The sequence below is a fragment of the Pelmatolapia mariae genome, linkage group LG4, assembly GCF_036321145.2.
Source record: "Pelmatolapia mariae isolate MD_Pm_ZW linkage group LG4, Pm_UMD_F_2, whole genome shotgun sequence".
Classification (NCBI taxonomy): Eukaryota; Metazoa; Chordata; class Actinopteri; order Cichliformes; family Cichlidae; genus Pelmatolapia; species Pelmatolapia mariae.
In genome coordinates this window covers 34394100-34406863 of record NC_086230.1, presented here as the reverse complement: position 1 = coordinate 34406863, position 12764 = coordinate 34394100, and the positions used below count along the sequence as shown (strand labels likewise).

General features: G+C 45.7%; 1 protein-coding gene across 4 annotated transcripts; it reads left to right on the top strand.

The window, feature by feature from the left end:
- The first annotated feature begins 995 nt into the window (after positions 1–995).
- On the top strand, positions 996–12713 carry LOC134626593 (uncharacterized). 4 transcript variants are annotated; one of them, XM_063472549.1, is made up of 14 exons: positions 996–1443; positions 7414–7523; positions 7747–7780; positions 7859–7887; positions 8077–8130; positions 9175–9247; positions 9424–9467; positions 9558–9584; positions 10452–10491; positions 10582–10661; positions 10749–10772; positions 10989–11111; positions 11259–11329; positions 11403–12713. In XM_063472549.1, the coding sequence occupies exons 2-14, from the start codon at positions 7421–7423 to the stop codon at positions 11421–11423; spliced, it is 723 nt and encodes a 240-aa protein (XP_063328619.1). In that variant the 5' UTR covers positions 996–1443; positions 7414–7420; the 3' UTR covers positions 11424–12713. The 4 variants fall into 4 exon arrangements, with proteins under 4 accessions (XP_063328619.1, XP_063328616.1, XP_063328617.1 ...); XM_063472546.1 differs by having other exon boundaries at positions 7414–7514; positions 9424–9584; XM_063472547.1 differs by having other exon boundaries at positions 9424–9584; positions 10989–11039.
- The last annotated feature ends 51 nt before the right edge of the window (positions 12714–12764 follow it).

The following is a 12764-nucleotide window of genomic DNA, read 5'->3' as shown; positions in this document are numbered from 1 at the left end:
ACCAAATATTTAAAATAAAGTGACCTCTGCACCCCCCCGACTGCAACAGTAAGTACAGTCATGCCCACTTTATTAGGTACACCTGTGTGCCCGCATGCTAACATGCTACACATGCTAGCTCAGTGCTGAAGTTCAAACTGAACCTCAGGACGATGGCGAGCGGTGGTTTCAGTGACACGATCGCATCGGGGTCGACGTGGACGAAAGTTTCCCGCAGCTCGTTAAATCGAACGCCGGCTTTTCGTTTTTGTGTCGCTCGGCCTGCGTCTACAGTCGTCTTCTTGCTGCTCGTTTCAGTTTCGATGATTTTGATGAAACACTTGAATAAACGAGTTTCGTCACGTTTTCTGAAACTTTAATCTGTCGAGTTTGCAGCTCAGTCGACGTGTTTTTCCCAGAAATGTCGTTTAGTTTCCCGACATGCTGCTGTTTCAGTTCTGTTATGCCTATGTGTGTGTGTGTTTATGTTTATGTGTGTGTGTGTGTGTGTGTGTGTGTGTGTGTGTGTGTCTGATGGGCCACCTTGACAGTAAGAATGTGAAGCAGGGTCAAAGGTCGGGTGTGGTTGTGTTACTGGTGTGTTCTGAGCTGGTTGGTGGCTCTGATGGAGGCGGGATCGCTCCCAGCCTCGCTGTCACACACTGGACCCACACAGAGAAATGAAAAAGCCCCCGGCGCCCTCGCCGAGTGATGCCGGGGTTTCTCGTTCTCCCCTCTGTGCTCTGCGAGCGCTGAGCAGAAGGAGAGCAGAGGCTGCGTGAGGGGAGTGAGGAGGAGAGGCTGTGGTTTCCTGTTTGTAGGTGGGAGGATGTTGAGACGGTTGCAGCAGCGTTCACGCAGCGCTGCAGCTTTTAACACCCGGAGATGCGCCGAGGTGTCGCAGTCGCACCTCCTGATTGGTTGGAGGTGTTTGCGTGAAAGACTTTGTTCTGCTCTCTCTGAGCTGCAGGCCTCCGGTTTCCACTTTCCACCAGCAGCTGAGGAGCGCGGAGAGAGAGGGCAGTTAGTCCGGCCCACGCACGCCGCTCACCGCAGCAGAGCTGACTCACTAGACTCTGCACAACTTTCATACTTCTGATCTCTGCTCGGAGCTCAGCCGCTCCCCATCGCTCCTCTCTGCCTGACGCTAAAGTCTCCCCTCGCAAAGACCCGAGGTCCGTCTTCTTCTCAGAGGAGGACACCTGAAGATCGGCCCTCAGGAGGTGATTGGGTACGGCGATGACGGAGGAGTGACGGAGGAACTCAGACACCGGATCAGCTCATCAAAGAGGAGAGACGGGCGTGAAAGAGACGGAGAAAAGTCCTCAGACATGACGGATGTTTGCTTACAGTAGTCGCCTCATGAGGAGCAGAGAGCAGCTGCAGGCCCCAAAACGTCTCCGATCCTCTGCCCAGCATCCCACCGTCGCTCCCTCCGCCGCCGCCGCGTGTTCTCAGGTGTAGGTGAGTTTCCCGTCACTTTGTGGCTCCATTAACTGTCTTTGTTAGTCAGCGAGGCCCGGGGCAGGAGACAGGCCTGCGCTCTTATAGACGTGCTCGTTTCATTGCACTCGCTCAGCGGAGCGTGGCTCTAATCTCAGGAATCACTCCTGAAGTTCCTCCCCAGCCGGGATTCTGCCTTTTGGTTGGATAGTACCATCCATCAGGTAGATGGTGACCTGTTCAACCCGAGTCCAGCTCCGCTGTGAGAGGTCGGTCTTTGTTTGCCACAGAAAAGCGAAACTTTCAGAAACATTTTAATGAGTCTTTAGACGTTTTAACATTTCGGGTTGTTTCTGTCGGCGTTCCAAACAGACACGAATTCGATAAGAAGCGTCTGGATGCCGAACGAACACCGGTGACCTGACGCTTCAGATTCTTCCTTTTCTTTTACAGAGTTTCAGGTTGTATCGGGCGGGGCGGGATCCTGCTGTACGCCACACATCTGAATAAAAGGCTCGCACATTTCATTAACAGTCTGGTTTTAAAACAGCGACAAGTCTAAACTTTTAAAATTTCACCAAAAGCTGCGTCGTTACAAAGAAATGCTGCTAACGACATCTGATGATGATTTCAGAGTGCGCTCTGCTGATCTGAACACTGAGGCTGGCCGGACTCAGCGGCGGGCTCGTTGTGGCCTTATATGGTTCACCCGTGCTGAAGGTGAAGGTTTTACAGCCCAGAGAACCAAGAGGTCATTTCCATCATCTGTGTGTGAGACCCAATCAGAGCTCTGCTGTTAGAAAAGCAGGATTTTGTGCAGCTCAAAGAAGAGAAATCACAAAAGTTCCTCCATCATCAGGACCTTTGACCTTTTGCTTGGTTACCAGCGGTGAAGTTCACTCGTGCTCCTTTACATGAAATTCAGATATTTATCTGAGAATTAAAAAAAAGAAGATGAGGATAAGAAGGGTCCATATATAAGCTAGCCCGAGGTCCAGTCAGGTTAGCTGATGGGCGGCGTGGGCTCAGGTGAGCCTGACTGGTTAAAATAACCCGCTACCTGCACAGGAAACAGAGCGCTGCGCGTATCAGCGCTGACTCCAGGATCTCTGAAATGTGAAACAATAGAAGAAAAAGCTGAATTTTCAGATTTTTGTGCGTCGCGGTCGGGGAGCAGCGAGTCTTCTCGGGGCCACATTTACAGCCTCGCTCGGCTGTGTTTGGCGTCTCATTGCAGGGCCAGATGTCAGGTGACCTGGTTTGCTGTGAGTTCAGGCCGAACAGGCCGCTGGTGCCGGCAGGTTCTTCATGCATGAGCAGATCTGCAGCTTCACTTCAGAGAAACAGCCTTCTTTACGTGGTGAAACCCCAAAACGCCTCCTACCATATTTTCAGTTGTCACATAATGTAGAACACAGCAAAAAAAATAGTTCCCCTGTGGTTGTGCGCATGGAGGCAGGTTTTCTTTGTGTTTATGGCTGTCTTCACTCACAGCAAACAATAAAAACAAATCTCATGTTTTAATCTCATAATTTTAGAACTGTAGCTGTGAAGACTCTTTGAGTTCTGAGTGAGCAACGCTTATTTATGATGCGCCTTCATGACGCGGTGCTGGAGCGCTGTGAATGAGAGTAAAATAAGCAACACGTTAGAGTGATGGAGTTAAACTGAGCAGCAGGCTGGTGTGTAAGCCTCCAGCTGCAGCTCAGAGCCTGTTTGCATCCTGTTTGAGCTGCACATTGAAGTGCGCTGACAGTTTGACGGAGCTGATTATCAGGACTTTATCTGAAGACTGGAACATGTGACTTCCTGAAGTTCAGTCGTCACCCTGATGATGCCAAGAAAACCTGCAGCACAGTGTTTCTACTTGACTTTAGTTTTTCTACTTTCTGTTGAGAAACGCAGGATCCCCCTGACTCAGTCAGACTCAGCGTCTTCAGTCCACAGATCAGAGCTGTGGTCTGGACTCGGGCCTGGTCTGGCTTTAGTCTGGAGCTTTTGGACTTTCTGACAAATTAAAAATATCTATATCACTTTGAAAATATGAGTGCTAATTCTCATTTTCATTTTTGCTGCACTCGACATTTTTGTGTATTTTATTGCTCACAGTTTGATAATCGTGAACAAACAGAAACGTGACGAGGTTAAAAAATCCTGCTGATCACGTGAAGGTCTCAGAAACTCAAGAATCATTAGGATTCATGAGTTAGTGCTAAAGACTTAGACTGCTTATAAACCGTTACAGATACTTATAATCATTATACACTGGTTAAAATGGGTTATAGACTGGTTACAGATTGGTTAGAACTGGTTACAGACTGTTGAGGACTAGTTATAGACTGGGTATAACTGGTTATAGATGATATATATTATTATAGGGTCTACCTTACAGTATAAAGCGCCTTGAGGTGACTCTTGTTGTGATTTGACGCTATATAAATAAAACTGAACTGAATTGAATAACTGTTTATAACTGGTTATAGATGGTTGAGGACTAGTTTTCAGCCATTTTTTGTTTGATTTCCAAACGTCTTGGACGGGGGTTTTTTGACTGATTTTGAGCTGACCTAGTTTCGTGTCTTCGGACCATCTCAGTGTCTACTGGGTTTAGACTCAGTATTAAAGGTGGTTTGAGACCCAGTTTCAGACTGGTCTTTACACTGACTGGTTTCTGACTGAAGTTATTTTGGACTTGAATAAAAATAAACTTCAAACAAATTTGTTTTGGCAGAATCTTGAAAGATGCAGCAGAGCTTTTGTGAATTCGGGAGGTCTCTTTTGTCTGTCTGTGTGACTTTAGACTTTCAGATGTGGCTTTGGGCTTGGTTTTACACTGGTTTCAGCCTAATTCACTGACCTAATTTTATCTTTGGTTTGATCTGATGCGGTTTCAGGGATTAGGTTTAGATCCACCTTTGGACGGATTTCTAACCTGCTTTTGAAGATTTCAAAACATATTTGATCAATTTCATGGATTATTGGCAGTTGAAGAAACTGATTTAAAGCATCGTTAGGAAGATAATGTAATAATATGAAAGGATGTAATCGTTCATGAGCTGAGTTTGATGTTGAGCTTTGAGGTGTGGTGCATGATTTTCACTGCTGATATTTGATTTTTAGCTCAGAAACATGTGCAGCTCAGATAAAACCGATTATTATCAGTCAGTTCGTTTCCCTTCCACAGCTGTGACCTTATTAGACGAGCTTCTGTTTGCTGACAGAGTTTAATAAAACCTTTCGGGGGTTTTTGTGGCGGGCTCTACATTTGCAAGATGGCGGCCTTCCTTACTGCAGTGCGGAGCTGATGTTTGTGAGATGCAGTAAAAGCTGTGAAGCCGAGGCCGGAGATGTTCGTCTGAGTCGGGTTTCCATCATCGTGTTTCCTCTGAAGTGTGTTTCCAGCGTTCGGAGCCGGCTGGCCTTGTTTACTGGAGACTTTTGGGTTTGCAGGGGAAAGAAAGCGAGCAGTACCAGTCAGTCGCACCACGTGGTGGATGGTTTTCCTTCCTGTGTGACGCACCCCTGAGAGCAGATTAGCATCACACTGTTCTTTGTGATAACTCAGGAAGGTAAAAACCACCAGTTATTTAAGAAAATAGGACAGCCGGTTTCATTTGAACAACTCGGCTTCCTCGTGTTCACGGCCTCGTGTGATGAAGACGAGCACACGAGCGTTTGTCAAACTCAAACTTACTTGTTGTGACAAAATGAGTCCGATTATAGTGTGAGATGAGCTTTCCTGGTCGTTCCTGACAAGTTTGTGAAAATCTGTATTTTGTATTATGTGCTGGTGCAAAAGAGACCTGCTGTCAATGACCTGCAGACACCTTAGAAAATCAAACTCTACCAAACCAAACTTCAGTAACGTAAACTGCTCTCTGTTCAGTTTCAGTGACTTGTTGTGGCGCGACAGAGGCCGCCCGCTAATGTTAGCTAATGTTAGCTAATGTTAGCCAGATTCCTGTGGCCGTCTGTACTTCATGTAAATGATGACGGTACATCATTTACATGAACTACACATGGAGACCTGAGTATGTCAAAATGTGACTTTAGTTTGGTCGTCTGATCCCACAGAGTCCGGGCTCACCGACGCACCGTCTGTATTTGTGCTGGATGAAGATGCTTCTTCACGTCTGTGGGTGGATGTTTGGGTCCAGGGTGTTGCTCCAGCAGGAATTTGGTGTTTGTGATGTGATGTAACATGTATATGGCCCATCATAAGCATCGGTATCACTTCTCAGATTCATGTCTTCTGCAGGTTTTCCTTTCTTCTTTCTGACCTTACTGCAGGTAACAGTCAGAGTTGAGCGGGTGCAGCAGCCCTCAGCTCTGCACACATGCACTTTTCCTCCAGTGATGTAGAAATGTAGCATGAAACCGTTTGTCAGCCAGACCACAAAGGTTTCTGGTTTTTATGTCTCATCCAGCGCAGTTCGGGTCGGCGTTATGAACCCGAGGAGGACGGCTTTGATCACACGACTTCTGAACATTTAACTTCAAAATCTGAATTAAACTGAAGCTTTTGTTTTGTGTTTGAAGCCAGTGGAAATTTGACTTGTTTGTGCAGCTTCATTGGTGGAAGTTTCCAGTTGTTGTGTTGAAAAGCCGAGAAAAACCACAGAATGAAAAACACCAAACTTCCAGAGAAGAGACGGCTCGCGGTAACAATCCTCCATGCTCACGTTTAAAGACTTGTTGTTGTGAGGAGCAGGTTTTTCACGGCTGAGACTCTCTGTTTTTTATTCTAACCAGAATGTGTGTGTGCACATTTGTGGGACACTTCCTGCTTCCTTTTTTAGCATTAAATGGTGAAACACAATCATCGGCAGAGAACAAGAGCTCATGCGCTCTGCAGGCCACGGGTCACCGGACGCCCGCTTCAGATTAACAGGTTCAAACTAGAAGACGCTACCTTTAAAACAAAGTCTCCAATATTTTGTCCTCCTTCTGTAAAAACTGAAGAAAAAAACCACTCGTCTGTTGAAATGAGTGGATTAGTCCAAACCCTAACCATAACCCCAGGTGGGTCAGCACTGACCTGACGCAGGTTTACGAGTTACTCTTAATCCAAACAGAATAAAAGCACTCGGCCAGCGAATCCTTCACCCGAGGGAATTTTCTTTCTTTCAGGTTTAAAGAAAGTCCGGATCAAAACGTGCTGCTTCGTCTTCACCCAGTTTCCTGAGATTCAGCTTGTAGCCTTTTGAGTAACAAACAGCAGTGAAAACATGATCTGAAAAGGTTTTTCACTCAGAGTGGATTTATATTTTTCCCACTGCACTAACTAAACCATCAGCCTGACAAACGCCCCCACGCCATGACGCTGCTGCCGCCATGCTATATAGCTCATGAACAGCTCATGACTCTGTGTGTGTATTTATATGTATTTATATATATCATGATGAAGATTAAAGTTTTTATTGACTAAAGCAAAAACCAATTCCCAGCCGATCGTTGTCACCACGAGCCTTGACCAATCAGATTGCTTTCATCCGATCCAGCCTTTGCTAATTATGTCTAATTAACTCAGTCTGGCACGGCCTGGACTGCTCAACGCACCAGATGATGTGAATGCTTCTGTGAACAGGATATCCTTTTATTTGTTGACTGATTAGATCGATAGCAGATGTTCACTGGGAGTGAGGGGGACGGCTCAGAGTCAGAGAGGCTGAGACAGTCTGAGCATGTGCAGAGGAGGGAGGGGGGATGATGACGATGGAGCTGCAGGCAGGAGGAAGACCTCAGAGGAGGTTCAACAATAAGCTGTTTGGTTTCCTGCTGTGCAGATTGATGACTGATAACAAAGTGAAAGTAAACTTCAGAATCTGAACATCACTTTAGGCTCAAACACACCTGATAAAGTTCAGGATTGTTTGTTCCAGGTTTGATCAAACTCTGCTTTAAATAACTGAAGTTACTCGACCTCAGTCGTCCTTATCTGCAGTGACGGAGGTTAAGTTCTGACCTGCGATCTTCTCCTTTCCCTCTCAGATAAACCATGGACTTCTCCTGGTTCCTTCTCCTTGTGTCGGCCGCCGTCTTCGTCTCCATCGTCCTCCTGGCCGTCATCTGTTTGGACTGCAGGAACAAAGGTCCACTGCGTGGGTGAAAGTTGCAGTTGACACTGTATCAACCTGCGGCTAACCGCTGTTAACCACAGGCTGACCTGACTCGAGCACAAACCACCCTGTGGTTTTCAGAAACGCCTTTTATCTCTGACTCAGACCAGATCTTTCACACCCATCGTGTCCAGCACAGCGTCTTCTGAGATTTCTGCTTTGAGCTACTGACACATTATAATCTCTTTCTTTTGTCGCCCATCAGGGTCCATCCAACAAACAGCTTCAGAAGAGTACACGTAAGTGTTTTCATCTGCATCACAGAGAAACTTTTCATCGATGAGTCAAAGCTTAAAAACGATGATGTTTTTTTTCAGATCACCTGAATTCAGAGTCATCCATCCAGGTAAGTTTGAAACAGTCCAACCATCAGCTCAAACCAAACCAACGGTCCACGAACACGTGGTTGATTCTGCTCTGTTATACTAAATGATGTCGGCCACTCATCACCTTTACTGCACATTTCCACCTCTGTGTTTTTACTCTGTGCAGCTTTGCGTGACTCACACTTCTCATTATTGCTCGTCTCTTTAAGCTCCTCTCTCCATGCCAACTTCCAGAAGCCTTGCAAGCGGCAGCATCAGCGTTGGTAAGCTTTGAAATCAGCCTGAGCTTTGGTCTGACGTGCATGGTTTCCTGTGTGTGTACCTTCAAACTGTGGTCACATTTAACATCAACACTATAACTGTGTGTGTGTGTGTGTGTGTGTGTGTGTGTGTGTGTGTGTGTGTGTGTGTGTGTGTGTGTGTGTGTGTGTGTGTGTGTGTGAGAGAAAGAAATTATTTCAAATGAAATAACTAATACAATACAATACAACTTTATTTGTATAACACATTTAAAAACCAGCGGTACACCAAAGTGCTTCACAGTAATACAATAAATTAGAGATAGGAACAATAACAGGGTGTAAATACACCAACAGGTGGAGAGCACTAATTAGCCACAGCGCAGTGTAAAATACAAACACAACTCGACTAAGAGATTATTCAGCAATAAAATAAAATGATTAAAACTACGTAAGGGAACATTTGCAGGATGCAGGAACTAACTAGGGAAGGCTAGATTGAATAAATGGGTTTTCAATCATGATTTAAAAGATAGAACTGATTCAGATGCACGAATAGCAGTAGGAAGATTATTCCAGAGTTTGGGTGCAGCTATGGCAAAAGCACGATCACCTCTGGTCTTCAGCCGTGACCTAGGTTGCACTAAGAGCAATTGGCCCGTTGATCTCAGTGCTCTCCTAGGAGTGTACAAGCTGAGAAGTTCAGTAAGATAGCTAGGAGCAATGTTATTTATCATTTTAAAGGTAAGCAATAGTATTTTAAAATCAATGCCGTATTTATGGGAAGCCAATGCAGGTCAGTGAGGAGAGGGAAAACAAATGTAACTAGCTGATGTAATCTGCTGGTTTGGTTTTACGGAGGTAAACTAAATAATAAAAACTGAAACTGTGACTTTGAGCTTTTAGGAGAAACAGTCACTAAAGTTGTCCCCTCCCCGAGGATGGACGACTGCTCTTAAAAAAGGATACGAGTGCTTTATGTCACGGAGCTCAGAAACCTCTCTATGCTGATGATGATGTCGTCTTTAACTCTGAAGATGATGAAGCTAACACTGATCTGTGTTTCAGCCCAGCCGACCCTACCCCCGAACCCCATCATCATTACAACCCCTCCACCTGACCCCCACCTGCGGCCTCCTTTGTAAGTCCCTCTGTGTTATGAGCACACCTGGTTCAGGTGATGAGGGTTGGCGAGCAGGAGACGCTCTCCTGGGAGCGTGCAGAGCTTTAGAAATGGTTGTGTGATGTGCACAGATCTTCATGAAGGCAGATCTGCACTTTTTCCTTAAATACCGTTCTCTTTCTTGTGTTTCACAGTTCAACCAAACCTGAGCACAGACCTTACACCCCAACAGAAACTGGTGAGCCTGGAAAGGACAAAGCATTATTTAAGTTGTATTTTTCTGTTTTACCTTCTTACCCAAACCTGTTGCTCCATTTCTCACCTACAGAGAGCAATCCGAGTTATGAGAATCCAGGTACGGGTACACCCTCCTCTCTTTGCAATCAGACCCGTTTGCATTTGCACAGTGAGCCCAGCATCATTCAGATGAAGCTCAGATTATCAGATGCACAGACAGAGCTGCGGTCCAGAGGATCAGTCCCATCTGAGCCGTTTTGGATTAAAAAAGTCTCATTTTTGATGAGCCACATGATTAGACTTTATGCCAGGAGTACACCGGCTTGTTGCTTGTTCAGAGGGACAGCTCAGAGTTCGGAAAGAGGAGTTTCGTGAAGATGTTTCACCTCTCAGGCTGCCGCAGTTCAGAATTGACATCTGATCTGATAAGTTTAGACTGGTTGGTGCAGAGTTGGTTGGAGGAGGTGGAGGTAGATGATCCGCTGCGGTAACCTCTAAAGGAAGCAGCTGGGAGATGAAGATCTACTTTTAATCTCAATATTGTGACATTTCTGTGTGAAAAACAAAAACTAGTGACTGACTTTCATGACTTTGTCCTGTTGGTGTTGACTTCCAAGACCTGAAGCTTCTCGGCCTCCAAAAGCGAGTTATCAGTGAGACTTGTGGAAACTGTTAGACTGGATTTAATAGGTTTAACTCCGAGATCTTAGGATTTATTTAACTTTGAGATTAGTTAAACTGGACCTGGGATTTAATATTGGACCTCTTTAACCTGGTTATGGTTGTAGTGGACTGGTTAAGCTCTTTGGACTGGGCGAGTTGGTCTGGACCGGGATTGGACTGCAGACTCGGATTAGAATCTGGGATTTGTTAGATTTAACTCTTGGGCTTGTTGGGATGAACTCAGGAAGAAAACTCTGACCTTTGACCCTGTGATGTCAGTGTGCGGGAACGTGATGTTTAGCTGACTTTTGTTTTTCCACAGAACCTGAGAAGGACGTTGAGGATCCAGCTGATAATTACATGTAGGTTTCCACGTGCAGCTTCCAGCCGGTGTTTGTACCTCAGTGATGACGCTCTAAACTGATCTTCCTCTTCTTCTGTGGTTTCCCCAGAGAGGTGTTACCCGACAATCTGGAGGAGAGCAAAGGAGTGCCCGCGGACATCGAGAGCCGAGCCTCGACGCCCAGTTCAGGTACAGTTTGGATCTTTCATCATAAAACACGGATGTTGGGGAGTCACACACAATGTGGACTAATCAGCTGTTTGTGCTCTTTCACAGATCATAATTACGTGAACCTCGATGGTAAGGCAACATAGTTGTTCTTTTCCACGTTGAATCTCAGCTTCAACGCGTTTCAGATCAAAGGTTTCTTTTTATTTAAAACGAAAACAAAACAGGAAAGTATGACAAGTTTAAAAATGTCTGAACGTCCTCACGCCAAAACAAGCAGCTGTTCAAACACAGAAGTCAGAATTCATTTTTAATCACGCTGCATCGCCTCCTCTGTTCTCTGCTCAGAAGAAGAAGACGACGACGACAAACTCGACTATCAGAACGTGGCACCAATAGGTATATTGCACTGTGCACCTGATGCTATGCTCCACCTTTCCGGTACCTTCCCCCGTCGTGCGACATATCAAAGTAAAGTTGTCTTCTTTTGATTGACAAGTCATCAGCCAATTAGCTTCCTCGATAATCCTCCTCTGTGACAGAATAAATCACTGAATGTTTTGGGTTTTTTTAAAACACACGTGGTTATAAAAGGTCGGCTGTTTGTCTTTTCTTCAGGGTCCACTCCAGGTTCATCCGCTCAGAGCAGCGAAGACGAGTACGAGGAGTCCAACTACGTCAACCAACCTGTAAGTTGAAGCGACTCGCCAACATTCAGCTTCTCGTTGGAGACGTCGGCTCAGTCTGTCTTCTTCTTTTCAGATGGGACTAGTCAACCACTGACGGCCCGACCACAGCGAGCGTTCACCTTCCTCCACAACGACGTCCGACCACAGAGTTTTTTTTTGGGTTTTTTTGTTTTTAAAGCTGAACGACTGAGAAAAGAAACTGAGATGAAGACCTGAAACACCTTCCTCCCCACTTCCTGCAGGCTCAGCAGTGTCAGTGTGATCAGACTTTAAAGACGGAGGCGTAAAACTGCACATTTGAAACTGACTTCCACTTTGGCCATCAGATACCTGGAAACCAGGTAAATGCCAGCTGTGCTCTGGAGGAATCCATCCTGTTCCAGCGGCGTCCTCGGTCCGAACAGGAAGTCAAGTTTTGCTTCTTTGGTTTTGTGTAAATATCTGCTGGAGTGTTTTTGGACCTTTATGCTGCAGTTACACTCGGGAACCTGGAGCGGCGCTACTCTGGTGCATCAACACGCCGACGAAAAGACCGGAAATGACATGTAATCTGTTTACAGTGAGGATTTCTGTTTGTGTGGCGTATCCAGCCCAAACGTCACTGCTCTGAAACAAAAACTGCAAAATTACACACTCGGCAACTTTGTAGAGCAATAAAACCAGAACACAACCAGCCGAGCGTCCCTACGGCAGATGAGTCCGATCATCACGGCAGACCGTCAGAGCGACCGCAGACGGCCTCACACCAGCCGATCTCTGCAGTCACCTTATTTAGTCGTTGCCACAACTAAATAAATTAAAGTAATAACCGGGCAGTCAGATTTTGTTTCCTCCTTAGTTGGTAGACTGCCGTCCATTTTCAAACCTGCTCCCCCTACAGGCTGGAACCAGAACAGGAAGTCCTCAGTCAGTGTTTGGCTGTGTGGCGGCTGGTCGCTGTGCAGGTTTCCCCGAGCGTCCTGCAACAGTCACCACAGAGTATTTATAAGTCATGAAGGTGGGAACACTAAATTAGGATCCTGTTATTCGCTTTTGTAGCAGCGACAAATCCAACAGCGCGAGGAGGCGTCAGATCAGTTTCTCTCCAGTGACTCAATCAGTCAGAGGTTGTTCATTCATGTTTTTAAATATTTGTCTTAAATACGTTAGGTTTTATTTCATTGGTTAACTCTTTCTTTCACACGCCTCGCGTCATGAGGGGCGACATGTTTGAGCTTTACTTTGATGTTACTGACACCTCCTGAGAATGTTCTCATCCATCCAGTGTTTTTCATGTATTTATGTGCAGTTGCTGTGTTTGCTGTCGTCTCTGGGCTGTAAAAACCTGAGTGTGAGAACAACAAATGTTTTTTAAAGAACTACAAATTAAATGTTTTAAAGAAAACCTGAATCTGTACCCGACTCTATCTGCTCCCAGCTGGAGGTTACAGTGCAG

What these genes read in the sequence shown, in the direction of transcription:
- LOC134626593 (XM_063472545.1), top strand. Translation starts at nt 7,421, where the DNA reads ATGGACTTCTCCTGGTTCCTTCTCCTTGTGTCGGCCGCCGTCTTCGTC. An exon ending in CAGGAACAAAGGTCCACTGC is followed by an intron (nt 7,524 to 7,746) that starts GTGGGTGAAAGT and finishes GTCGCCCATCAG; the next exon opens with GGTCCATCCAACAAACAGCT. An exon ending in AGCCTCGACGCCCAGTTCAG is followed by an intron (nt 10,662 to 10,748) that starts GTACAGTTTGGA and finishes GCTCTTTCACAG; the next exon opens with ATCATAATTACGTGAACCTC.